This window comes from Cotesia typhae, unplaced genomic scaffold (genome assembly GCF_013202065.1).
Source record: "Cotesia typhae breed Kobodo isofemale line unplaced genomic scaffold, CoteBio_Ctyphae contig_413, whole genome shotgun sequence".
Classification (NCBI taxonomy): Eukaryota; Metazoa; Arthropoda; class Insecta; order Hymenoptera; family Braconidae; genus Cotesia; species Cotesia typhae.
Genome location: NW_027423750.1, coordinates 467,501 through 492,426, shown reverse-complemented (window position 1 = coordinate 492,426; position 24,926 = coordinate 467,501). Strand labels below are relative to the sequence as shown.

The window sequence follows — 24,926 nt, the reverse complement described above, 5'->3', positions numbered from 1 at the left end:
AAATTTAAAATGACTACTAACGCCCTTTACAGTTCAAATATGGCGTCTGAATAAATAACGTATGGCGGTCGTAGAAGTTTGTCAATAAAAATAAAAAAACAAATTAAATAAATAAAATTAAAAACTAAAAAAAGTTTATAAATTAAACAATATGTAATTCGTAGGTAATATTTAGTTTTTACTAACAAACAATAATGTGCTCGTAATAATAAGTCAGAGTATATAGAAACCTAAGTGAACAACAAAACTAACCTAAAAATTAAATCGGCTTTTAAAAACAGAGTCTTAAATAATAAAATAAATTTAATAAATATATTTTTTTATAAATAAACAATCTAAATATTAAGTGTCAAAAATGGATCAAATGTTACCAAGTCCAGGGTTCTCGATCCCCAGCATCGGGACCCCTTTGCACCAACTAGAGGAAGACCAGCAGATTCTTCCAAACGCGCTCCAACAGCAGCAGCAGCCGTCTTCGTCACAACAGTCTCAGTATCCACTCCAGCAGCTTCACTCGATGAGTCCCAACCTGGGGAGCGGGATGTTCCCGATGTCTACTCCGCAAAAGACGATGCATACTTATGCACCTACTCCAGCGTTCGCTACTCCTCAGAGTATGATGACACCTCAAACTCCCGTAAATATTAAAAAAATTTTTTTTTTTTTAATTTTTGAGATATATTAAATTAATTATTATTGAAAATTTTAATTTTTAGCAACATATGATGTCGCCAGCAGTGCAACCAGCGAGCCATCTAGCTCCTACTGGATCTCCAGCTCCAGGAATAGGCTCCACTGGGCCCATGACTCCTGGATCGGCGATGACTCCTGGGTCTGCTGTTAATCCAGCGTCAGCTGATCCTGGAATTTTACCACAATTACAGTTTGTATTTTTAATATTTTATTTTAACAGATGATTTTATTATTTTTATTAATTAATTCAAATATCAATTAATAATTGAATTAAAATAGATCAATGGAAAATTCTATTAATAATGGAATTTTATTTTTTTCAATAAAAAAATTTTTTATTAAAAATGGAATTTAAATGTAGCAATGAAAATTTTTATTATTAATAAAATTTTAATGGACTATTGGAATTTTCTATTGATAATAAAATCTTAATAGAATTTTTTTAGTAATAAAATTTTTCTTAAATAATTTTTAATTAAATTATTTCACAGGAATATTGTATCAACAGTAAATTTAAATTGCAAATTAGACCTTAAAAAAATAGCACTGCACGCTAGAAACGCCGAGTACAACCCAAAACGTTTTGCTGCTGTTATTATGAGAATAAGAGAACCCAGAACGACGGCTCTAATATTCAGCAGTGGCAAGATGGTTTGTACTGGAGCTAAAAGTGAAGAGGACTCTCGGTTGGCTGCTAGAAAGTACGCGCGTATTATTCAGAAGTTGGGATTTCCCGTAAGTACATTAATTCCCTTATAATAATATTAATAATAATAATAATTGTAATTACAATTAATTTCAATTATTTTACAGGCTAAATTCTTAGATTTTAAAATTCAAAATATGGTAGGAAGTTGTGATGTCAAATTTCCTATTAGACTCGAAGGATTGGTCCTTACTCACGGCCAGTTCTCTTCATATGAACCAGAATTATTTCCTGGTCTCATTTATCGTATGGTTAAGCCTCGAATTGTATTATTAATTTTTGTGTCTGGCAAAGTTGTACTTACAGGTAATTTTTTTTTTTTTATTATTAAAATATTAATTATGAAAAAAAAAATTTTTTTTAACTATCTAAATTAATTTTTTTTTTTTTTTTTTAAAGGAGCTAAAGTAAGGACAGAAATTTACGAGGCATTTGATAACATATACCCAATCCTCAAAAGCTTCAAAAAGCAGTGACACTCTTCCAACCTCATTACATTTAAAATAAAAATAATATTACTTATAAGTGACACCTAAAATATTTATATTTATATTTTTAACACTTGACTTTATTGATAAAGGTGTCAGTAGAATTAAAAAAAAAAAAAATTGTCATCATGACGACATATTTGACACGAGACAAGATTACAGTTCAACAGTACCTGTAAGTTTTTCATTTCTACACTTATTATTTATCATTTTTCACATCTTACTATCACAGAGAAAAAAACAATTAATTTGAATTAAATAAATTATTTTTAAGAAGTTAATTTTTATTAAAAAATTTTTTTCTTGATAAAAAAATTTTTTTTTGATTCAAATTAATTTTTTTTTATCGCTGTATTTTTTGCAATCACTAGACAATTATTTTTTTCCAAAAAATTCATAAGAAAGTGCCTTTGACTTTCTTCCTTTATACTTCCATCTTTAAAAATTGTCAACAAATTATATATATATATATATATATATATATATATATATATATATATATATATATATATATATATATATATATATATATATATATATATATATATATATATATATATATATATTAGCAATCAATTTTTTTTTTAAAAAAAAAAATTAACTTAATAATGAAATTGTACAAAAGTTTATATTAATACGATAATTTTTAGTGTTAATTAATTTTTATTTTAAAAATCTAATAATAAAAAATTATAAATTTTCATTAATTAAAAATTTCTAATTTTTTGTAAGACATTCTTTAATTTCCGCAAGCATCTTACCCGCGTAGTCACGTACCGCAGAATTAACCTCTGAGTCTGAGCTGGATAATTTTCCAACCAAATAATCCACAGCGGCGTCGGAATTTCCCGCATGTAAATAATTTAGCAGACTGTTGACAGTTGCAAGGTCTGCTTTCAGCTCCAAGCTTGACAGTAATTCCTCAATCTTGGACTTGACGTCCCAATTTAACGATAAATTAGCCGCTAGAGTTTCTGACTCTACTTCTAGCCTAAAAAAATAATTAAACTTTTATTAATTAGATATTATTAAAATTAAAAAAAATTTTCTATAATCCAAAAATAAATTAAAACAAACCTAGAAATTACGTCAACTAAATTTTGCTCTTCATATTTATCTCCTAGATTATTTTTCAAAATTTCATTAATTTTTTTCAAACACTTTAAATTTCCTCCTATTTTTAAATTGTCTTTAATTTCCTCCACCAATTCTTTGCAATTAAATCCATCAAATTCTCTCATAAATTTCTGAACCTCTCTATTAATCTCGTCTTCCATTTCAGGATTAGAATAGCTTTCATTGTCCATCAAACTATCTCCAAATTTAAACTCTTCATCCAAACTAAGTACTTTAGTGCTCTTGCGATAAACCGGCGGTAGAGGTTGCGATTTGAGTCTCAAATTTCTTATTTCATTGCGGAACAATTCTTTCTGCTGTCGCTGATTTCTCAAAATAATTTCCAGCCTTTTGATCTCTTCCTGGTGGTCTTTTTCTACTTTTTTAATATTTTCCTAAAGCAAAAATCAAATTTAAACAAAAAAATCACAATTACATTAATCATCTTTAACATTCACCTCATTTTCCGGCTTGTGTTTAATTATCCTCTTTAATTTTCTCCGCTCCTGCTCTAGTGCCGTCATAAGACCCAGTTTTTCCGTATTATCTTTTATCAATTCTTCCAACACTTTAACTTGTTTCTTATACTGTTCTTCCGCGCCTAAAATTGTAATTAATTTTTTTAATACCCCAAAACAGTAAGTTTTATTATTTATTACAATAATAACAATTAAATAATTAATAATAATTATTACCCTTGATTTCTTTGTCATAAGACTTAATCATATTTTTCATATCAGCTTTGACGTCATAAACCATTCTTCTTAACACTGCTTCGTACAAAGAAGTCAGTGATACTTCTTTTCCGAATTTCTGGATCATCTCCTGTTTTATTTCTTCCTTCAAACGCTTTATTTCACTTTCCATGTACTCGCAGTCTATTTCTACTCTGTGGAGGTGTTGTCGATTTTTTCTGAAAGAAAAAATCATTAAAATAACCAAAATTTCAATCCAAGTCAATTAATATCTTCTTTTTTAATAAAAAAAATTGCTGTAGATTTTTTATTGGACAATTTTGCTAGACTGAGAGAAAAGTAAATTAAAAATCCTTACTTGTGCTTTATTTTTTGGTCGGTAGTCTCCTGCTGCAATTCTCCAACTCGAGTATACAATTGCGACAATTTAGATTTATCAAACACAACACAGTCGCTTATTTTTTCCAAATCATCGCCCTTGACATGTTGCAGTTGATGTAATTTTAAAATTACAGTCACATCTATTTCGTTTAATTTCTTCTGCTTTTCTTTCTGTTACAAATTACACTCAAATAATAGTTATAAAAAAAAAAAATAATAATTACTATTTAATTTACCAGGTAGTCTTGTAGCTCGCGTCGACTAGAGTTTAAATTATTCTCAATAACTCTCATAGTTTTCTTCTCATGTTCTAGTTGTTTCCTAAAATTTTCCAGGATTTTCTGGTCATCTCTCATCCGGGCTTCTAACTCATGTCTTTTTGCTCTCATAGAAAACGCTGAATTGTATAAATCCTCGTCACAGCCTACAGGACAGGTATTTTCGTCGAGAGTTAGGTGATAGAAATTTTCATCATCGGTACTTAGCTGATTGTCGTCTGTACTTGAGTCACTTGATGATGACTCTGATGATTCTGAAATTAAAAAAATAATAATATTAATTATTAAAGGATAAAATTATAATTTAATAATAATAATTACCATCAGTAATTCGAGTTAATTTAAATTTTTTGCGATAAATTTTTTTTAGATACTCTGAAAATTTATTTTCACTTATCATACTCGCAAATTGTCTGTTCAACTCTTTGATCTTCTCCGTTATTTTTAAAACTTCTTTTTTCTTAATCTCAATACTACTATTCAACTTCTGGATCTAGAAAAATTTCCTTAAATTAATAAAACCAACAAATTATTTAAAAAAAAAAAAAAATTCAAACCTTTCTCTCAATAATTTCTTGTTGACAAATTCCGTCATCAACATTTTTAATCATCAAATTTTCCTTCCCCTCAAACTCCCTCAGAACAATAAGTTCCTGCTGAAGCGTCAACTGGTTCAGCTCAGAGTAGATTGAATCCGCCTGTACCTCCAGCCGCTCTTTCTCCAACTTGTCCAGCTCTTCATCAATTTCCTCATAGCTCTTCTCTATAAACCCAATAATACAATCTTGTTGGTAAATTTTTTTAGAAACTCTCGCAAGTTTCATCTCCAGCTCCCACGGAGTCTGTTCAAAATCTCCTGAATTTATTTCCTCAATTTTATCCTCTGGAATCTCCAGCTTAACACTCACGCGGAGAGAGTCCTCTTCTGGATCATTTATTTGACTGTTGATCATGCGCTGGTCCAGCAATAAAATTTCATACTCCTCGTCGTAGAATTTAGGGACTAAATTCATCTGAGCCGGAGATTCTGTGGAAGATTTACTGTACTGTTTGCTCCTTGACTCGTTGAACTTCTCCGCAAGTGATTTATATTTCTCCATCTAAAAAGTCAATTATTAATTAAAATTAAAATTAAAAAAATTAATTCAATTTATCCAAAACTTACTTCCAAATTTCTCTCAGGAAATTCTAAGTCGTAATTTATTTCCAGTAATTTTGGCAAAGGCTTGATGTTCTTTTCTGGAATTTCCGAGTGGATGAACTTTAACTTGTCAATTAATTCAGCTACTTCTTTCTGCAGGTTTAATTTTTTAGTACGAACCTCTCTTAGGCGGTCATTAAACCCTTCGCGAAGCAAATGAGTCTTTAACAATAAAAAATTGGATATAAATTTAATATATTTAAATATATTTTTAACTCCTAAAAAAAAATAAAAAAGTGTTACCTTCTTCCTACAATCCAAAAGTTGCTTGTATTTACTCAAAGTAGTATCACGTTTCTTCTTAAAATCTTTATTATACTCAAAATCATTTGAAATTTTAAGTTTATAATCCCCGATAGTTTTTTTCGCTTCTTCAACAGCCCTAACATCTTCTTCATTGTCAGCTTCAGGATCTGGTTTGCTGGCGTGCATAATTTTCCACTAAAAATCCACATTTCATAAATAAAAACCCAGTAAAAAATTTTTAAAATTTAAAAACCACAGAAAAAAAATTTATTTGAAGCAAGTAAATAATTAAAAAAAATTCAAATTAATGTTTTTTTTTTTTCACTGTACCTCTTGAGCTCTCTGAGCTAGTCGCGCCTTTCTTTCCCGGTATTTTCTTAGCATCTGATTAATCTGCGCCCCTAATTTATTCTGAATCATTTCAGGACTCAGTCCTTTCAAGAAACTTTCTACTCCTTCTATTTTTATTTCTTCATTCTCTTCCAAAAATTCTTCATGAGACTCTTCTTCAATCCTAAAATAAATAAATCATCAATCATCGTCCGGAATTTAAATTTCATCAAATTTACCCATTAACAAAAATTATACTCACCCCAGCTCGTCTTTCCTATTTCATAAAAAAAAATAACAAGATTAATTTAAGATTTTCCAAGTCTTAAAATTATTTTTTATAAATTACCTCTCACTGTCTTCAATTTCCAGGATTTCTTTTTGAATTTCCCCATAAATTTTCTCAAATTCATCTCCTAGAATTTTCTCCTTCACCGAATGAACTGCAGCTCCAGATTTTCTGGAAAAAAATTAATTAATATAAATCAATATTATAATAAATCTCAAAAAAATTTACAAAATCCTCGAGACTGCAAAAGGAACGCATGTAAGCGGCCGAACATAAAAATCCAAAAGCTTCTCCAAACTCAGCCGACTTTTTTCAAGATCAAACTCGGACTTTTTGTAAACATCTTCCAGCTTTTCCTTCAATTCTCTGTCCAAGTCTTCTGTAATCCTTGGATCCAACTCCAATTCTTCTGAATTCAATTGCTGAGACTCGGGAAGCTCGTTGTTCCTTTCAATAATTCGATTATATTCTATCCTAAGAGCTTCCAAAGTTGCCAAAATTTCTTCTTTGCGTTTCCGAGCTTCTTCCAAAAGGCGGTCGGCTTCCTTTTTTTTTATCATTTCTTCCAAACTTAAGTGATCTTCAATATCTGCTACTTCTTCCTGGAATTTTAATTTTTTTCTATTAAATTATCAAAAAAAATTATCAAACGAATTAAATTTTTTAATGATATTAAAGTTGGAATTTTTTAATTTTATTTTATCCCCAAAAATAATTTTTAAAAAATTGTATTTTTAATTTCTTTAAATTTTTTCGTCAATTTTTTTTTACCATAATTTATTTGTTAAAAAAATTATTATAATTAATTAATTAGAGTACTTACGACCGATTCCAACTTAATAGCAGTTTCAAAATTAATTGTCTTATTTTTTGTTAAGAAAGAAAAAATATTTCCATCACAACCAGCGGAAAATAAATAATTATTGTCGTAGCTTGTAAGAAGTTTTGTTATTTCACCATTAGAATTTTCGTGGATTGGAAGGATCCAGTTGTCTGATAAATTTTTGAGGTTACAAGCTTTTATTTCTCCAGTTTTTAGCCCGAGAATTAAAAATTTTTCACTGAAATTATTTTTAAAATTTAAAGTAATTTTTATTATTTTATCAAAAAATTCAAAATTTCTATTATTTCGACTAAATTTAATTCAAAACAAATTTTTTATGTCAGTTTACTTACTTAAAAAGCCAGCTTGAAATTTCTCCTACAAAAAATTTCCATTCAACTTTTAAATTTTTAACTTCTCCAGGAGTTCTATCTCCTGGAAGAATTAATTTATAAAGAAATCCTCCACTCGTTAACCATACTTCATCATCCTGGAATTTAATTTTTGTAATATTTTTCAATCCATTCAAATTTGGTTCATTTTCAAAAATTTGAAAAGTTTCTAGCCTAAATTTCACCAATTCAAAGCTAATTTTGGTGTAAGCTGGTCTAGTTTCAGGAACTTTTAACCTCAGAACACTTCCTTTGAACCCCATCAAAATATCTTCCTAAAAAAAAATTAATTATTATTTTATTTAAATAATAATTAATTAAAAATTAAGACTTACTGATTTCCAAGTCAAACAATTAGCGACTGCCGGTAAAGAAACAAATCCAACTGGTTCTAATTTAAAATTTTTGTCTACAATAATTTTAAAAATAAAGATTGTAGAATCTTCAGCACTTGTTGCTAATAACCTGAAATTAACAAGAATTAATGAAAGGCTTAAAAAAAATTATAATTATTATAATTACATCTTGGAAGAATTCAGCGCCATGATTTGTATCCTTTTAGTATGTGGCTTGGTGATCTGTACCAGGAACACCGAGAGCTTGGAGAAGTCAACGACAAGAACCCGAAGAACTCCACTGGCAAAGGAACAGATAAAAGTAGACCCGGTAGGCTCGACCTATAATTACCGATAATTGGTAAAGAAGATCATCGATAAGGTTGAAAGCAGTCTACATTACCGAGCATGGCGCCCAAATAATTTGGGTGCAGACGTCGCAGAACCTGTAGGATATTATCAGAGTTTTCTTCAAGTAATCGTAGATATTGAATTGATAATCTCCGCAAGAAGCGAAGAAAGAAGACCATGAACAGACTGCGAGATCTGTTATTGCTCCAGGGTGGCAGGTTAGAAGCTTCTGGGGCTGCTTTGGCGCCGCCATTGTTGCTAGGTCGATCAACCAGAGTCCTCCATTACCATCCTGGAAGAAAAAAATTTTTTTAGGTTAATTTAAGACTCAATTCTGCAAGTTTTTTCAGTAAAGTTGGAATAAGATAGTCAGCTTACTTGAGCATACCAAAAAGAATCTTCAGGATCATCATTCTTCTTCCTGATGCACATCAGCATTGAATTAACATCAATACCATTGACTTCTTGGAAGATTCTGAACTCATAAATTGGTTCTACTTCAACAAAGTCCTCTGAAAAATCATTGTCGATGCTGTCGTAGTACCAGATCTTAATCCAGCCGTCCAATCCTTTATTACCGACATCAATATTACTTACCGACATATGATATTGAATTTAGCTGTTACTTGACAAGTTATTAATTTTTTTTTTTTAGCAAATTAGTTCCAAAAAATTGAATTTTTAATTTTTTAAAATTTCTACTTAATTTATTTATTTATATTTTTTTTGCCATAATTTATTTGTTAAAAAAAAAATTAATAATATAAAATATCTGCTAAATTAATCTACGTTACCAACAGACATCAATTCTCCATGATTAAACTCAAACTGAGTGATCATATTATCATGACAAGGCTTTCCGTTCTTCCTCCTGACCTCCAACAAAATGGCGCCGTCGTACCAGAGCAAGATGTTGCCCCATTGGCAGCCAGAAACTACTTTACCATCAGGCATAAAAAGAACTCCAATGATGTCGCTGTCTTCAGTGAGTCTAAATTTACCCACAGTGCCTTGGAGCTTTTCTCCGGTGAAGGTTTCCTCCATTTTCCAGAAGGTTATGTGCTCTGATCCTGCAGTTATGAAGCTTGACGGGGAAAATGATGAGAAGACTATGTTTAATACGTATGAATTTGAAGAATGAGTTCGCAGTTTTATGGAAGATTCAGCCCAGTTCCAAATTGTCAGCCAATTGTCTGGGCCTGCGCCTTGTGAGACTAATAAGTCGCCGGTGGAATTATACGCCACTTGGTGGAAGCTTTTAGAAGTTCCCGCGGGAAGTTTTGAAATTAATTTGAAGTCTGGGTATGAGTAGATTAAAATTGGAGGGCTGGAGCTGGATTCTACGATTGCTATGTGAGGTTTTTGTGGATTTTTCTGGAAAATAAATAAATAAATAAATAAATAAATTAATTAATAAATAAATAAAAATATTATTTGTGAATAAAGTTAGTGTAAAAAATAAAATTTAAAGTACTTACAGCAATATGGCTGACTCCTTGGTGTCTTTTAAATTCTAACCTCCCGGTTTTAGTATCCAAAATATGGATCAAGCATCCTGATGCATAAATAACAGTGTCAGGATCCATGACACATAAGTTAAAGTGTTTCTGACAATTATATCCATGTGAGTGACTATTTTTACATAAGAAATATATTTTAAAAATATATTGAAGTGTTTTTGATTAAAAAAAAAAAAAAAAAAGGATACAAAAATTGAAGAAAGTCAACTTCAAAAATTCCATTCTCGGTAATAAAAGGTCCAGCGCAGTCCATTTTTATTTTTGAGGTAAGTTTATACACTTTATACCGTTGCTAGGCAAGTAAATAAAGTAAATAAAGTAAATAAAGTAAATAGTTTAATTGCCATGTCGCAAACGGAGCTGCACACAAAAGTCCTCTATGGCTTAAAAACTGACGTATTAAATAACGCACATTTTGTTACTGACAGCGATGTTCTTTATCCGGTGGGAAATGCCCTGGCTGTTCATAATTTTGACAGGCAGAAACAGCGGCTGCTGCATCTTTCTGACAAGCGGAATGTTAATATTATTGCTTTGACGCCTAACAAGTAAGTTTTTTTTTTTTTTTAATTTGAGTCAGCTGACATTTTTTGGATTTTTGATAAAAAAAAATTATCAGACGTCAGCTGATTTTTGTATTTTTGTCTTTATAACCTTAAAATTAGTGTGAATTTGACATGACAATTAAATTACCGGCCATTTTAAAATTTTTATAATTTTTTTTTGTTAAAAAAAAATTTTAAACGTAGAAAATTTTAATTTTTTTATTTAAAAATGTTATTAATGCCTACTAAATTTATACTTAACCTTAAAATTATTCTGACCTATCAATTTTTAAATTTCTGTACCAAAATCATTATAAAAAAATTTTAATAAAAAAAAATACAAGTGCAAATTTTTAAAAATAAATTAAAAATAAAATTGTCAGATGTAAAAATAAAAATTCTAACCTAACAAAAAATATTTCAGGAAATATGTCGCCCTCTGTGAGACCGGCGACAAACCAACCATATCAATCTACGACCTTTCGCAATTAAAGCGTAAAAAGTCCTTAGTAATTCCCTACGACAATCCAGGAGTGAGCAAGTTCTCATGCATAGCATTCAGCTTCGACAACCGCTACCTAGCGGCGATAACCGGCGAGCCGGACTCAACATTACTGTACTACCTCTGGGAGAAAGGGAAAGTAGAATCTTCGCTGAAACTCCCAAACGTAGACCCAGAGTCTTACATCAGCTTGATATCCTGCAACCCTGGAGACGTCGGGATCGTCGCAGTTGCCGGACCGCACACTTTCAAACTGCTAACAGTCTCCGAAACCGTATGGCGGCCGTACGGCTTCGCAAAGGCAGACAACTTGCTGATCAGTTCGTTGGTTTGGTTAAACACCGACCGGCTGCTGTTTGGAACCAAGGACGGGAGGCTTTTTTACCTTGACAATGGAGATTTGAAGGCTATCTTTGTCATTAGAGACCTCAAGGTCATCAATTTGAAGACCAGGGAAGAATTTGTGATAGCTCCAAGCCCTGATTTGGCCAGCTGGCCTGAAGAAGTGCGCTGTTTAGTGGCTTTTCCGAAAGGCTTCGCCTTCGGCTGGGGTTCTGGAAGCTTGATTGTCTTCCAGAAGGAGGGTCAGCACAAGTACTTGAAGAAGCAGGTCTTTAAGGTGCCTAGCCAGGTCTCGACAGCTCCCGGAGAAGATCTTTACCAGATAAACTCGGTAAACGTCAACCCTGGGCATAATCAGCTGATAGTGACCACCGGCTGGTCTCAGCTGTTCCAAGCGAAGCTAAATGAAGACTCAGAAGAAGACCTGGAAGAGGAACTCCAGATCCTGGGCCAGGCTCTGCACCAAGGGAAGATCAGCAAGGTGAGCATGTGTGCTTGGAAATCCGTATTCATGACCTGCGGAGCAAGCGACAGGAGCGTCAGGCTCTGGGACTACGAGTCTGAGAACCTGGTGATGATGAAGCAGTACTCAGAGGATATTTTCTCAGTGTCCTTGCACCCGGTAGGCTTGTTCTGCTTGATAGGCTTCACGGACAAGCTCAGATTCATGACAATTCTAATAGACGACCTTCTTCCCACCAGAGAATTCGCGATCCGCTCCTGCAGGAGCATGAGCTTCAGCCACGGAGGGCATCTGTTCGCCGCAGTCAACGGCAATGTCATCCAGGTCTACACCACAGTGACCTTCGCGCAAAGATTGGTGCTAAAAGGGCATACGGGAATCATCCAAGAAGTCGTTTGGTTCCAGTCGGACCTCCAGCTTGTCACCTGCGGCTACGAAGGCGCCATCTACATCTGGGACATCAACTCCGGGTCTAGAATTTCTGAGACTATTATCAAGAACGTCAAGCTTCATGGCGTCGCTGTGGGGCTAGGCGTGATATTCTGCATAGCTACTGACAAAAAGATCAGGGAGATTCGCGAGAGTGTTGTTGTCAGAGAATTCAACATGGAGAAGGAAATGACCAGCTTGTTGGTGGGAAAACAGAACCCTCTGGCGTTCATTACGTGTCCCGGAGGCGCCATTTTGTTCTTAAACTTGCAGGAGAATTATCAAGGAGAGGAAATTAGCTACAATATTCACTGTGCAGATGTCACTGATCTGTCGCTGTCGCATCAGGAACAAGTTGTCATCTCCGCGGCTCTAGATGGCAGTCTGTGCTTCTGGAGAGTCGTAGGGTTGGAGAAGGCTGCAGTTTCCTACACTACCGAGGTTCTGATCGGTAAAGCGGATTTAGAGGAGAAAGTTTTGATGATAGAGGAGCTAAACACTCGGATAAGGGAATTAGAGACGGAAAATTCGTATAAAATAAGGCAAATTGAGGTTAAGAACAATGAAAAGTTGAAGGATATGAATGCTGGGTACTACGAGGCGATTCAGGAATTATTGGCGAGGATTGAGAAGATGAAGGAGGATAGGCAGAGTGAGTTGAATAAGATTAACGTAGAAATTGTGAAGATGACTAAGGACAATGAGAAAGCAATGCAGGAAATGGAGGTTGATTACAATAACAAGTTAATTTTGGAGTATGATAAGTACACGGCTTTGGAGAAAGCCAGGAATGACATGAGAGTTGATTATGAACACAAAATGGCGGAGTTGAAAGAATTGTTGCTGAAAGAGCGCCAAGAGATGGCGCTGAAGCTCGAAGCGGAGATTTTTGAGAAGAACGCGCAGCTTGAGGAGCTGCAGGAAGAGATGGCGCAGGCCTGGAGGGAACATGAAGAGGTTAAGGACCAGATTGAGCTGGATGCTGATAGGGAGATCGTTGAGGTTAGGGCAGAGTATGAAGCGCTGCTGTTTGAGGAACGGCAGGGAAATTTGAAGCTTAAAGGCGAAGCTGGGGTTCTGAGGAACAGGTACTCTGCAAGTCAGAAGGACATTGATGAGTTAAAAAGGCAGCTGGGGCATTTTAAAGGAGAAGTTGTGCACTATCAGAAGATTATTGCGAATTCGGAGAAAGATTTGTTGGATTTGAAGTGTGAGGTTAGGGAGAGGGACTCGACGATCCAGGAGAAGGAAAGGAAGATCGCGGAGCTTCAAAGGAGCAATCAGGAGCTGGAGAAGTATAAGTTTGTGCTGAATTACAAAATTAAGGAGCTTAAGGGGCAAATTGAGCCCAGGGATGAGGAAATTAAAGAGTTGAAGGTTAAGATTGAGGAGATGGAGGTTGAGCTGGTGAATTTGCAGAAGAGGAATGAAAGATTGGAGATTAAGGGGATGGAATTGAAGGACAAAGTCGCGGGAGCATCGAAGGAGGCGGAGGTTAGGGCTAAGAAGGCTAGGGAGGTTTCTAAAGTCTTGGAGAAGGTCCGGAGAGATCTTGTGGAAGCTGTGGAAATTTGTGATTATAAACAGCTCAGGAACTGCGTTAAACAAATGTTCCACAGGTATGTTGATGAAGAGTTCAGGAACGCTGCTAGAGAGGGCGCCGATGTCGCTTGCGAGTTTGAGAGACAGAGGGAGCAGCTGGAGAGGACTGTTGAGTCCTTGAGGAAGCAAGTTTATAAAACGGGTCAAGTTTAAGAAATATTTTCCTAATTGCCCTTTTATTTAGTTTTAATTATTAATTATTATATTAAAGTAAAAAAATTATATGATGAATGGAATGATGGCCTTGCGGTTCTTTGGGTAGTTAGAGAACTCCTTTTTGTAAAGTCTGTGCTTTCCTAGCGCCCATACTGTCATTTGGTAAGCGCCTGCCAGCATGAAGAATCCAGCTGGAAGAATTAATAGTTAGTTTTAGAATATTTTAATATTTTTTTATAATTAAAATAAATTCCGTCATAATTCGGAATTTTAACTGTGACACAAGCTTTAAATAATTTTTTTAAAGTTGAATTTTTATTGTAAATAATTTTTTTTTTTTTTTTTTTTTTTTAATACCAACCTGGAAGACATTTAGTCATAATCGTGAATCCAATCCAACTTCCGACTTCGTAAGTGTAATTTGGACAGGAAACAAAATTGAAGAGTGCTGTAAAAGGATTGGAAGTAGCGACAGGAATCTTCCTGACATTGGTTCCAGGAGGCCTGAGGTTCCGGAGAGCCAAGTGGATGCTCAAGTTACCCAGCTCGCAAACCGCGAACATCCCCAGGCCCAGCAGCGAGCAAAGGCTGTTCGGTGGCGTGTACAGCGGGTGATTAACATGATAAGCAACGTACATCGTGAATAGCCAGTAATAGGAGCAATTTTTGAATAAATTTCTAAGTGGCATCGTTGCATGACTGAATCGGTGGACGAATAATGTTTCGTAGATACGCTTCGCGTAGTGAATTGTCCAACATACCGCTGCCCAGCTGAAACAGTCATTGTCATTATTCACTGAATTAATATTTATTTTGATTTCATTAACTCTTTAAATAAAGATTATTTGCATATTTATAAGTTATAAGTTACGCACTCACGAGTCACCGAGTCTAGGTTACATAAAAAAAATTTTTTTCTTCTTTTTATTAAAACTCAAATAAAATATATTTTTTTTATTTAAAAATTATTTTGTAAAATATTTTAAATTCAATTGACTATCGGTGAGAATTAAATAAAACCTTGAGAAGGCACAAATTCAAATTGAGTTACTAAATTTTACTAAGAAAAAAACATGACACATATATATTGGAAAAAAAAATTTTTTTTTCAACATTGAAAAAAATAAAATGAATTTTTAAATCTTGGCCTTCTAATTTAACGGTACCTTTCAAGAATTTATCTTAAAAAAAAAAATCTAATTTATTACCACTTAATTTTTAAATATTAAAAAAAAATAAAAATAAAAAGTTTTACTTGAAAAATTTTTTCTTAAAAAAAAAAAATGTAAAATTTTTAATTAAAAAAAAAAAAAACTTACTGAACAACCTGATGCATTTCAGCACTAGAATTTCCATAAAACAACCAAGGCCTGGAGTAAACCCAGAGATAAACCACCAAGGGTCCAGCGTACTCAACCAAGAAAACAGTTTTCCATCCAATCTGTGGCCCGAGGTCCTTGTAGTACAACTTTTTATCCTTCAGCGCCAGAGATTTAATAGTTTCATTATCTCCGAGAGATTTTCCCCTGGCTTCGGCTCTCAAACTCTGTCGCTCTACATGCGGGGCCTTTTTCTGTCTGGCGAGCTCTTTCTTGAGCTCTAGGATCGTCGTGCTGTCGGTGACTCTCACTGTTGTTATCGAATGCGAGGTTTTCGCGTGCAGGACTTCGATCTGAGAAATTTTTTTATTCAACAATTTTTCTTTAAAAAAATTTATTCTAATTAAAATTACTCACCTCCATTTTTGTTATTTGTAGCAGTAACCTTTGCAGTAACAGTACCTCCGTGCTTCTGATTGTCGGCCAGTATCCAGTGTGCTGTTGTTATTAATTTTTTTTGGCGGCGCCACTGTCGCAGATAAGTTAAATATTTACATCAATTTTTTTTATTTTAATTGTTTTTTTTTTTTTCCCAAGATTTACATTAAAAATTTTTTCTTTTTTAATTTTAATTGTATTTAATTAATTATTGTGCAATAAAAAAATTTTAATTTGATTTTTTTATCGTCTTTAATTTTTTCTTGAAAATTTATGAGGAAAGTAATTAAAAAAACTGAACTTTGAACTTTTATGTAATGAATTTTAAATAAACTTTGGAACTTATTAAATTTATATTTTTTTAAAATAATAAGTTTTATTATTATTAAAATAACAATGTTTCTCAATTTTAATTATTATTTTTATTTTAAAATAACTAATTTTAATTAAACTTATAAATTATTATTATTCTTAAACTTTTCGAAATTTAAAATTAAAATTATAAAATAAATAAATTTTAAAATTCCCGCAGCGCATGCGCACTTCTTGCGCATGCGCAAACCTAAAAATCCGAAAACTCGAACTAAGACGACGTTAAGTTCAAAACTTAACGGAAAATGGCGTCGCGCGGGTCAGCCTTTGTCTAAATTATTTATTTTCATATTTATGCTGACTAATTGAGTTGATTTATTAAAATTATTATAAATAATCACTTGGCTAATGATAGAGAACAGTCTGATATATTAATTTTTATAAATTAATTGATATAAATCTCAGAATATATTTTTTTTCAATGCCGGGCTCCAACGACATTTAAGATACTATATATATATATATATATATATATATATATTTTAGTTTTTTAGATCGTTTGTCAAAATATTTCAATTTTTTTTTTTAGTATTTTAAATTATTTAATCTCAAATTTAATTATATTAAATAATCATTAGAGTTTTTTTGAAAGTTATTAATTTAAAAATTACTATTTAATATTTTTTTTTTAAATCAACTCAATTATTATCATAATATATGAAATTAGATGGAAATAAATTTAGCAGATATTTAACAATTTTTAGAACTTTTTCTAACAAATAAATTATGGCGCAAAAAAAATGAGAAAAAAAATTGACATTTAGAAATTTGAAAAAAAACTAAAAATACAATTTTTTAAAAATAATTTTTTTTTGTTAAATAAAATTAAAAAATTCTCTAGTGACTGCTAACTTTAATGTCGTTAAAGTTAGCAGTCACTTGACAATCTTTTAATATTTTTTAACAAATAAATTTGTTCTAAAAAATTATTTTTAAAAAATTGCATTTTTAGTTTTTTAAAATTTTTAAATCTCAATTTTTTTTTGCCATAATTTATTTGTTACAAAAATTATCAACTATCTGATAAATTAATTTTCATCAAAATATAAATAAATAATTACTTCCGTTTAAAACCGGTATTAATATTTTTTAAAATTAATTATTTAAATAAATTATTGTTTAGTAAAAGTCATTTTTTAAATTGAAAAATTTATCCTGAAAAATGCAAGAAATCTTCTGAGCCAAGTAAGTTTTCTTTATGTGAAAATTAACAGTAGATATTTAATAATTTTTAGAAATTTTTTGAAAAATAAATTACGGCAAGAAAAAAAATTCTGTACAAATTTCTTTTTTAAAAAAAAATTAAAAATAATTAAGTGTCTGCTAACTTTTAAGGCACTTTAAAATTCTACTTTCTTGTAAATTTTTTTTTTTTGCTATAATTTGTTTAATAAAAAAATTATGAAATATTTTCAATGAAAAAAAAAAAAAAAAAAAAAAAAAAAAAAAAAATCATAAAGTTTCAAAATGTATCTTTAATATTTTATACAAAAGTTATTATAAAAGTATCTTCACATTTTATGTGCTTATCACGTATTCATACAAAAGTACGTCATTACTAGTATCTAGCTAATAGAATATAAATAAAAATTATTTACAAATCTAACAATAAACCTCTAAAAAAATAAATCAAAAAAATAACCTTCTAAATGACAGCTGACTGTCAATTTTTAAAATTTTATAACAAATCTCCATAAAAAATTTAAATGAAATTTTTTACAAAAATTTGTCATAAAATTCCAAAAAATTTAGTAAAAATTTACATACTAGGATAAATATTAAAAAACCCGGCCTTAAACTCTTTATTCTCCCCCGTAAAGCTCTCATCAACCGCGAGCGGATCAACCGCCTTGCCCTCTAGCGGTAGCGTCTCTTTACCAAGTTCCTTAGCGCCATTTTGTGCCTTGCACTTCTTAGTATGAGCATAAAGACTTCCGGCATTATTATACCTTTTAGTGCAAATCTTGCAAGCATAAGGCCTTTGTCCAGTGTGGGTATAAGTGTGTTCATTTAAAGACGTGAGCCTCCTGAAGCTCTTCCTACAAATCTGGCACTGATACTTAGCCTCTCCAGTGTGCATAGTAATATGCCTAGCGAGCGTATTAGCCCTAGCAAAGGCCCTGCTGCAGTACTGACAAATATAAGGCTTCTCGCCACTGTGAGTCCTGAGATGCAGCTGGAGATAGGTGCTTTTAGTAAAAGCCCTGGAGCAGACACTGCAGACATAAGGCTTGACTCCAGTGTGAGTCCTCATGTGAGCCACCAGAGAGCCGCTTTGGGCGAAGCACTTGCTGCAGACATCACAGAGGAACCTCTTCTGGGTATCTTTGACCCTCTTGTGCCTCTCCAGGTGGTTGTTTAGCGACTGCTGCTGGGCGAACGCCTTCGGACACAGCGAGCACTTGTGCGGTCTGTTCTTCTTCAGCTCTTTGCTCTCTTTCTCAGGCTTGTCTTCATCGTCGCTCTCCGTGAAGTCTGCCGAGTGCTTCGCGTACTCGTGCTCCTTCAGCTTGTCCAGCCTGGAGAATTCCTTGCTGCAAGTCTCGCAGTTAAATTTCACTCCAGTGTGCGTAGAAATATGCCGCTTTAAATTCCGCTTTGTAGCGAACAATTTTCCGCATTGCAAGCACTGGAGGCCTTCTGGTAGGTCATCTTCTGGGTCTTGATCCTCTTCGTCGGAGTTTAGTTGGTGGTTCGGGTCTTTGTGGGACTTTGCGTGGGTTTGATATGACTTTTCATAAGTAAATTGCTTAGGACAGAATTTACATTTGTATTTTGACAACGATTTTTTGCTGATCAAATTTTGATTTTCTAAATTCTGATCGACGCAAGCTTGATCAGTCAACAAATTTTGACTTTCAAGATCGTTTAATAAATTTTGATGAGTATTTAAAGAATTTTGATTATCATTTACAGAAATTTGATCACTATTAGAATGATCATCAATAGAATTGTCATTAATTAAATGATCATCAACAGAATGTTCGTCAGAACAAGAATTAGAACCTTTTAAAGAGTCATGAGTAGTAACATGTTCCTTTAATTTTTCAACGCAATTAAATTGCTCGGTACAAATATGGCAAATGAACATCAAATTAGACTTTTTACCCACTGACTCGGATTTTTTTTCCAAACTGTCTTTAGCTTCCAAGTTTTCAGGGACTGACGGGTCCAAGATGTCGGTCTTGATCTGGAAGAAGTCCTTGCTCTGAATGTGGTCGTCGAACTCGTCGAGTTTCTCTAAAAGAACCACTTGTGAGTCCTTGTCCGGCTTAAGATCTTCCACGCGGAAGATTATCGTGTTGTCGATGCTGCTGTTCAGCTGAAGCAAATGGGAACTTTCTAAACTCTGGCTGATCAGCCGGTCTTCTATCTTAGGGATGCTTTCCAGAGGGTGGCTTAGAGATTCTGTGAAGACTATTATCGGCTTTGGGTACGATAAGCTTCGTAATTTTGAGTCCGTTTTTTCGACGGTTAGCTTGAAGTTGTACGATAGTTCGAGTAGGCGGTTGCATGGGCTGCAGATTGTTGAGGGCAGACCGTCGCCTTCCAGGATCTGGAAGGTTTAGAATAATCTATATTATTAAGAGAAAAAAAATTTTAATTGTAATTTTTTTCAATTTTTAAATGTGGAACTTTATAAAATTCAAAAAATTGAAATTTTTCCTTACTTTAAATTTTTTTTCTACATTTTTTAATTCATTTCTAATGAATTGAAAATTTTTAAATAATTTTTTATTAAATTTTACTTAATTAAAAAATTAAAAAATGATTTTTAATTTTATTTTTCTAAATAGAAACTTGAAAATTTTTTTTATAATAATAAACATTGAAAAAAAATTATTTAAAGTAAAATTTCAATAATTAACTCCAATAAATTGTTTAAAAAATTAATTTTACAAAAAAAAATTTTTTTTTTACTCAAAAAAATAAAAATAATAAATTCTAACCTGTACCGCAGCACAAGCCATAATTTTTTGAGGCAATTGATTGTCATTAGACTGAAACAATGGCCAAGACGCCTTAGATTTTTGTAAACACAGCCGACACTCGTCTCCCGTAAGGGCTTCTAAATAATTATCCTGATTTTTTTGCGAGTTTCTCGTTAAATCGTCTGACATTTCCATTGTGTCACGTTATTTTGTTTATTACAGTTTGTTGCCTTTTTTACATCAAAATAAAAATACGTCAACCTTCCATGTTTTTATTTATCTTTTTTTTTTTCTAGTGACTAGTGACTTTTGTCAGTTTACCAACTGTTCAAAATTATTTACTCTAAAATTAAAAAAAAAAATTCCAAAAATTTATCTATAAATTAATAAAAAAAATTTTAATACCAAAAATTAATGATAATAATTAAAAATATACAAATTAAATTTTTATTTTGACTTTCTAGGGAATCTCAGATGGTAAGATTTTCATCCAGAGCTTCTTTCTTGTCTAAGAGGTGGCGCCAAAGCCTTGAAGAGCGCTCAGATGACGCTGAAATTTAAAGCGGCACAAAAATTACAATTTTATTGTTGCAAGAAATTTATTGAATTACATGGGCGATGCAGCTTTTTGACAAAGAGTTTTAATAATAATATCCATTTCTTTTAAATTTTTATAAGCTATCTTCGCTATTTTTCCCTCTGGAAGTATTTCTGGCTCGTAACGCAGCAACTGGTAAGCTTCAGTCAGCGCATTTTTTGATAACTGAAAAAGAATTAATTAAATTAAAAATTTTAATTCACTTATTACAGAAAAAAAAAAAAAAAATTCTTACCATCAACATGCCCCACAGTTCATCAGGACCTTGCCGACGGCCAAACTCGGCAATTCCCGCGTGTACTTCAAACAAAATGAGTCCTCGAATTCGAATTTCAGCTGGAAAAAATAAAAAAAAAAGTAAGTTTACTAAATAATTATAATAAATCTTGAAAATTAATACCTGGAACTAATTTCCGAAGCAATTCATCTAATTTCTTGCAAAGCGCGATCTTTTCGCTCAATACTTCATCGCTGCAAGCAGGCAGTCCGCCATCTTGCTGTCCGATCAGCTGTACAAGCGCCATTTTAACGTCAGTTAGGTAGTAATGGTTTTCGTGCAAGACTTTGCTGTATTTAGCGATGAAATTTTTGCAAATCAACACGTCGTTCTTCTTCATAGTTGCTAATTCTATGCCGATCTGCTCGAGCTGCTTGTCTATGTCGCTACAGGGAGTTTTTTCCTCGCATTTGTTGCAGGCATAGTCTGGTAGGGCTTCGAGGTTAAGCGGGGTTATTAAAGTCGGGGGTAAAATGTACCCACTGCAGTCTCTGAATAAAATTATTAGAGTTAATTAATTTTATTTATTTTTTAAGAAGGCTAGCTTACTTTTTTGCGCACTTAAGCGCGTTAAACATGGTTCCAAATTCAGTAGGGTCAGAACATCTGGAACAAGTACACTCGAATAATTTAGTTTGATACAAATGATGTCGTCGGTTCGTAACGCCCCACAGTGGATCCGTGTAGCACATAGTTAAATGTTCACCTAAAAAATATAAATACATTTATTTATTTAAATTAATAGAAAAAGCTTTTCTACACTCGTGTGTCAGCACACACTCTCTGCTCGTTGCGCCAACACACGCGCAGCCGAAACCCTGCTTAGTTAATTAAATATATATTTCAACAGGTGGCGCTGCGGGTATTTTTTTTAATAGTATTTTAAATAAATATTTTTGTAGCTTTGAAAAAAAAATTTATACAATGATTTTATAATAATTATTACAAACTTTCCAGATAAATTTTAATACCTTTGGCAATTGGAAGAGCGGTTCTAATTAAAATTCCTCCTTCCTCAGTAAAACTCTTCGAACAATTAGCTTTGCAATTGTGTTCAAAGTACGAAGCTTGATTGTAAACAGCAACATGTGGGTTTTCCGTTGTCGGAACTTCGTGGCCATTAATCTAGCCAATAAAAAAAAAAAAAATCAACCCAAAATCACTAAAGATTTTTAAATGAATTGACATTACCTGGATAATTCCAGCAATCCGCGCAATTTCTTCATCCTCAACGCCATCTATCTTAAAGAACCTCTTGACAAAGCGAGCTGTCTCAAGGAATTCATCCAACCGCTTGTTTTCTTTGTTCTTATCATGCGCCTCTAAATTAATAAACTGGGAGTACTTATCCTTGTTTGTCTCCTTCAACGCCAGAGCGCGCACAATTCCAATGCAGTTGTAAGTCGGGTGGGGGATTCCGAACTCTGTAACACTGACCTGCAAGCGCCATTTTTTTACACCTCACGATTTAAAAGGTGAATAACAATCGAACTAATTTAATTAAAAGGATAATTACTTTTGAATTGTGATATTTGGCTGTGAACAAACACTCGTCACCATGCTGAGTGCAATTTCCACACAGAGGCCAGCCACATTTCTCACACGGCTTCGCTGTTTTTTTCTCCAACAAACAGTAGCAATTAAGACACAATGGCGGTGTTCCTTGGGTAGGTGCCGCCACAAGCGCCTTTGTTTCTTGGAGAATTACTTCTCCCGCCTCGATTTTTCGCGTTGCGACATAATGACGGCCTACTTTTTCGTCCTCCGAAATCTGAATTAATATAAAAAATTGTATTGCTGATATTTTAGTTTAATTTCAGTACTTACTCTGAAAAGTTTGCACTTTTTAACGTGCTCCTTCCAGTGAAGTTTTTGATGCTCGCGCGAACAATAGTACGCGCTTTTACACGCGCTGCATTTTTGCTCCGCGGGTTTTCCACAAACCATGCAATTTTCATTCATAATTTATTCACAATTATTAATATTTTTTTTTTTTTTAATAAGTATTTTTAAAGCGCGCGCGTTGTCTTCTTCCTATAATTCGGCAAGAACAGTAACGTCTTGTTAGCAGTTTGATAGCCCACTAAAACGTCTGGCTTAAACACGACAATATGCGCTTAGAAAATTTCCTCAAGTTTATTTTTAGATGCTTTTATACACTTTTAGATATTTATAGACCCGTTAAATACACTCGAGTAGGTGACGCGTTTAGAAAATTCTAATTTCTTATTGTTTAGGTTCAAAGAACTTATTTATTAACAATTTTTTTTTTTTCAAGTTTAACATCAAGGATTGCAGAGCTGGATTTTCCTGAATTACGGCTTCAATTAAGGTAAGAAAAATTTTAATTAAAAAAAAAAGAGATTCAATTTTTTTTTGAGTAATTATAAGTATTAAAATTTTTTTTAAAGCTGCAAAAATTTTAAATAAAAATTTTTAGTGCATAAATATTTATTTAAAATTATTACAATTTAATAAACAAACAAGAGATTTAAATTTAAGGGGCATGTAATGTAGGATAAATATTGCTCCCGCGGGAAGTTGAATGTAAGTGGATCTCTGAAACAAGAGGAGTAAATTCAGTGAATGACTTGAGACAGAAGTTAATTGTAAGTCCAGGTTTCGCGAGCAGTTCGAGCGTAACCGTTTAATGGAATACAATGCGGCTAGCTTGAATTAAGCAAATAATAATCGGGTGGAACACATTTTCAGATGTATATACACACAACCAGCTACTGGTTGGTACAAAGTTAAACCATTAGAGTTTACGGGCAATATGCTTGGACGTATCTCCAGAGGTTTTGCTATTTTGGTTAAGAGTTAAGTACAGTGGTGAGCGAAACTAGATTGCAGAGCAGTAATGTTACCCCATTTTTGGTTTAATAGCTTGCGGTTGCTAATTGTATTTACGTGTTTTATTGTTACGAATCGCCGGAGATTCTCTGTTGACCGCTGCATCAAAATCTACTGGGAAACATTTTTTTAAATCAAGAAAATTTTAACAATTTAAAAATTTTTCTAAAGTTTTTTAATTTTTTACTTTAAATTTCAAATTCTGAGTTAAATATTGAAGATAACAAAAAATCATAAGAAACCTTTTTTATAAAAAATTTAATTGTCTATAAAAAAAGTCCTTATCAATTTTCCCTTATCTCTGATTTTTAAGCCAGAATTAAAAAAATCCCGATTTTGAAGCAACTAGTTTCTTTTAAAGTGTAAGCAAAGAAATTATCACAGAAATAAATTCTCTTTTTTCAAGTAAAAACAAAATTACAATTTATAATGTACATACGAATTTAAATGGATATTTATCTTGTCTGGTAAATCCTGATTGACGAGCAGCCTTATTGGAAACTAATTCAACTAGACAGAGCCCATTTATTCGCTACTAATAAAATTCCAGCGTTTTTTAAATTCAAATAAATTTCCGCCGGTTTAAAAAAAAAAAAAAAAAAAAAAAAGTTAAAGAAAAAAAAAATCCACTCACAGCAGAATTTTAATTGATACTTCTATCTTCTCTTTTAAATAAACTCTCGATCTTTCACTCATTACTCTTGACTTCAATATTGAAATTTTAATTAAAAGTTCCATTGAAGTTGAAGCAAATGATATATACAATTCAGTTTTTTTCACTTTATTTATTTTATCTTATCAACTTAGTCTCTAACTATATTTATGATTACATAAGTAATTATAGTATAAGTATGTAATAATAACTATAATAATAATTATTATTTTAATTAGCAGTTTGTTCAATTATCTAAGTAGTTGTTTATGTAAAAAGTGCCAACAGATTTACCAAAAAATTTTTTATGGTCCAATAAATAATTATTCTCTGTGCTTCTGTTCGGAAATTAGTATTTAAATCACAATTTTTTTTTTTTTTTTTATTAATTTTGAGAATATTTTAGTTTAGAAAATTTTTTACTGCAGCTTATTTTCCAAATTCTGGGTGAAATATTAAAAATATAAAAAAAAACATAAGAGACCTTTTTTATAGAAAATTAAATTCTCTACAAAAAAGGAAGGGTCCTTTTTAATTTTAACTTATCTTCAGTTCTTGAGCAGTAATTTAAATTTTAAGAATTGCACATCTTATAAGGCAGC

General features: G+C 32.4%; 6 protein-coding genes and 1 long non-coding RNA gene across 7 annotated transcripts in view; 3 read left to right on the top strand and 4 right to left on the bottom strand.

Moving 5' to 3' along the window:
• Window positions 1-51: 51 nt before the first annotated feature.
• Window positions 52-2,346, top strand: Tbp (TATA binding protein). The gene is made up of 5 exons (XM_074243614.1): window positions 52-637; window positions 717-883; window positions 1,185-1,428; window positions 1,507-1,705; window positions 1,799-2,346. Exons 1-5 carry the CDS (start codon window positions 356-358, stop codon window positions 1,873-1,875), a joined length of 969 nt encoding a protein of 322 aa, XP_074099715.1. The 5' UTR covers window positions 52-355; the 3' UTR covers window positions 1,876-2,346.
• A 258-nt stretch (window positions 2,347-2,604) lies between these two features.
• Window positions 2,605-10,172, bottom strand: LOC141527808 (cilia- and flagella-associated protein 44). Its single transcript, XM_074243471.1, has 24 exons — window positions 10,033-10,172; window positions 9,803-9,956; window positions 9,119-9,698; window positions 8,703-8,893; window positions 8,377-8,616; window positions 8,161-8,315; window positions 7,974-8,103; window positions 7,824-7,913; window positions 7,600-7,736; window positions 7,247-7,484; window positions 6,652-7,025; window positions 6,484-6,594; window positions 6,397-6,411; window positions 6,135-6,318; window positions 5,802-5,999; window positions 5,523-5,720; window positions 4,915-5,457; window positions 4,679-4,850; window positions 4,316-4,611; window positions 4,057-4,250; window positions 3,699-3,916; window positions 3,462-3,604; window positions 2,965-3,398; window positions 2,605-2,878 (listed from the first exon to the last, which is right to left on the bottom strand). Exons 1-24 carry the CDS (start codon window positions 10,095-10,097, stop codon window positions 2,605-2,607), a joined length of 5,334 nt encoding a protein of 1,777 aa, XP_074099572.1. The 5' UTR covers window positions 10,098-10,172.
• Window positions 10,173-10,189: 17 nt separating this feature from the next.
• On the top strand, window positions 10,190-13,880 carry Tous (testes of unusual size). The gene is made up of 2 exons (XM_074243571.1): window positions 10,190-10,392; window positions 10,814-13,880. Exons 1-2 carry the CDS (start codon window positions 10,190-10,192, stop codon window positions 13,878-13,880), a joined length of 3,270 nt encoding a protein of 1,089 aa, XP_074099672.1.
• Window positions 13,881-13,884: 4 nt separating this feature from the next.
• On the bottom strand, window positions 13,885-15,777 carry LOC141527888 (very-long-chain enoyl-CoA reductase-like). Its single transcript, XM_074243619.1, has 4 exons — window positions 15,620-15,777; window positions 15,203-15,555; window positions 14,245-14,654; window positions 13,885-14,074 (listed from the first exon to the last, which is right to left on the bottom strand). The coding sequence occupies exons 1-4, from the start codon at window positions 15,623-15,625 to the stop codon at window positions 13,947-13,949; spliced, it is 897 nt and encodes a 298-aa protein (XP_074099720.1). The 5' UTR covers window positions 15,626-15,777; the 3' UTR covers window positions 13,885-13,946.
• Window positions 15,778-17,473: 1,696 nt separating this feature from the next.
• On the bottom strand, window positions 17,474-20,213 carry LOC141527833 (uncharacterized). The gene is made up of 2 exons (XM_074243523.1): window positions 19,963-20,213; window positions 17,474-19,568 (listed from the first exon to the last, which is right to left on the bottom strand). Exons 1-2 carry the CDS (start codon window positions 20,137-20,139, stop codon window positions 17,772-17,774), a joined length of 1,974 nt encoding a protein of 657 aa, XP_074099624.1. The 5' UTR covers window positions 20,140-20,213; the 3' UTR covers window positions 17,474-17,771.
• Window positions 20,214-20,418: 205 nt separating this feature from the next.
• On the bottom strand, window positions 20,419-23,036 carry LOC141527873 (SET domain-containing protein SmydA-8). Its single transcript, XM_074243597.1, has 8 exons — window positions 22,647-23,036; window positions 22,336-22,590; window positions 22,011-22,256; window positions 21,791-21,944; window positions 21,369-21,525; window positions 20,943-21,310; window positions 20,778-20,878; window positions 20,419-20,707 (listed from the first exon to the last, which is right to left on the bottom strand). The coding sequence occupies exons 1-8, from the start codon at window positions 22,779-22,781 to the stop codon at window positions 20,552-20,554; spliced, it is 1,572 nt and encodes a 523-aa protein (XP_074099698.1). The 5' UTR covers window positions 22,782-23,036; the 3' UTR covers window positions 20,419-20,551.
• The window catches only part of LOC141527906 (uncharacterized), a 32,643-nt gene continuing 28,483 nt past the window's right edge, over window positions 20,767-24,926 (top strand). The window contains exons 1-2 of the long non-coding RNA XR_012479259.1: window positions 20,767-20,899; window positions 23,098-23,151. This is a non-coding gene — a long non-coding RNA (uncharacterized LOC141527906). The remainder of the gene's footprint in view (window positions 20,900-23,097; window positions 23,152-24,926) is intronic.

What these genes read in the sequence shown, in the direction of transcription:
- Tbp (XM_074243614.1), top strand. Translation starts at nt 356, where the DNA reads ATGGATCAAATGTTACCAAGTCCAGGGTTCTCGATCCCCAGCATCGGG. An exon ending in GGAATTTTACCACAATTACA is followed by an intron (nt 884 to 1,184) that starts GTTTGTATTTTT and finishes ATTATTTCACAG; the next exon opens with GAATATTGTATCAACAGTAA. An exon ending in TGGCAAAGTTGTACTTACAG is followed by an intron (nt 1,706 to 1,798) that starts GTAATTTTTTTT and finishes TTTTTTTTAAAG; the next exon opens with GAGCTAAAGTAAGGACAGAA.
- LOC141527808 (XM_074243471.1), bottom strand. Translation starts at nt 10,097, where the DNA reads ATGGACTGCGCTGGACCTTTTATTACCGAGAATGGAATTTTTGAAGTT. An exon ending in ATTCTTTTTGGTATGCTCAA is followed by an intron (nt 8,617 to 8,702) that starts GTAAGCTGACTA and finishes TTTTTCTTCCAG; the next exon opens with GATGGTAATGGAGGACTCTG. An exon ending in TTCCTGAGAGAAATTTGGAA is followed by an intron (nt 5,458 to 5,522) that starts GTAAGTTTTGGA and finishes TTGACTTTTTAG; the next exon opens with ATGGAGAAATATAAATCACT.
- Tous (XM_074243571.1), top strand. Translation starts at nt 10,190, where the DNA reads ATGTCGCAAACGGAGCTGCACACAAAAGTCCTCTATGGCTTAAAAACT. An exon ending in ATTGCTTTGACGCCTAACAA is followed by an intron (nt 10,393 to 10,813) that starts GTAAGTTTTTTT and finishes AAAATATTTCAG; the next exon opens with GAAATATGTCGCCCTCTGTG.
- LOC141527888 (XM_074243619.1), bottom strand. An exon ending in GAAATGCATCAGGTTGTTCA is followed by an intron (nt 14,655 to 15,202) that starts GTAAGTTTTTTT and finishes TGACTGTTTCAG; the next exon opens with CTGGGCAGCGGTATGTTGGA. An exon ending in TATGACTAAATGTCTTCCAG is followed by an intron (nt 14,075 to 14,244) that starts GTTGGTATTAAA and finishes TAATTCTTCCAG; the next exon opens with CTGGATTCTTCATGCTGGCA.
- LOC141527833 (XM_074243523.1), bottom strand. Translation starts at nt 20,139, where the DNA reads ATGGAAATGTCAGACGATTTAACGAGAAACTCGCAAAAAAATCAGGAT. An exon ending in TGGCTTGTGCTGCGGTACAG is followed by an intron (nt 19,569 to 19,962) that starts GTTAGAATTTAT and finishes TAAACCTTCCAG; the next exon opens with ATCCTGGAAGGCGACGGTCT.
- LOC141527873 (XM_074243597.1), bottom strand. Translation starts at nt 22,781, where the DNA reads ATGAATGAAAATTGCATGGTTTGTGGAAAACCCGCGGAGCAAAAATGC. An exon ending in AAAAGTGCAAACTTTTCAGA is followed by an intron (nt 22,591 to 22,646) that starts GTAAGTACTGAA and finishes ATATTAATTCAG; the next exon opens with ATTTCGGAGGACGAAAAAGT. An exon ending in CGCTCTTCCAATTGCCAAAG is followed by an intron (nt 21,526 to 21,790) that starts GTATTAAAATTT and finishes TATATTTTTTAG; the next exon opens with GTGAACATTTAACTATGTGC.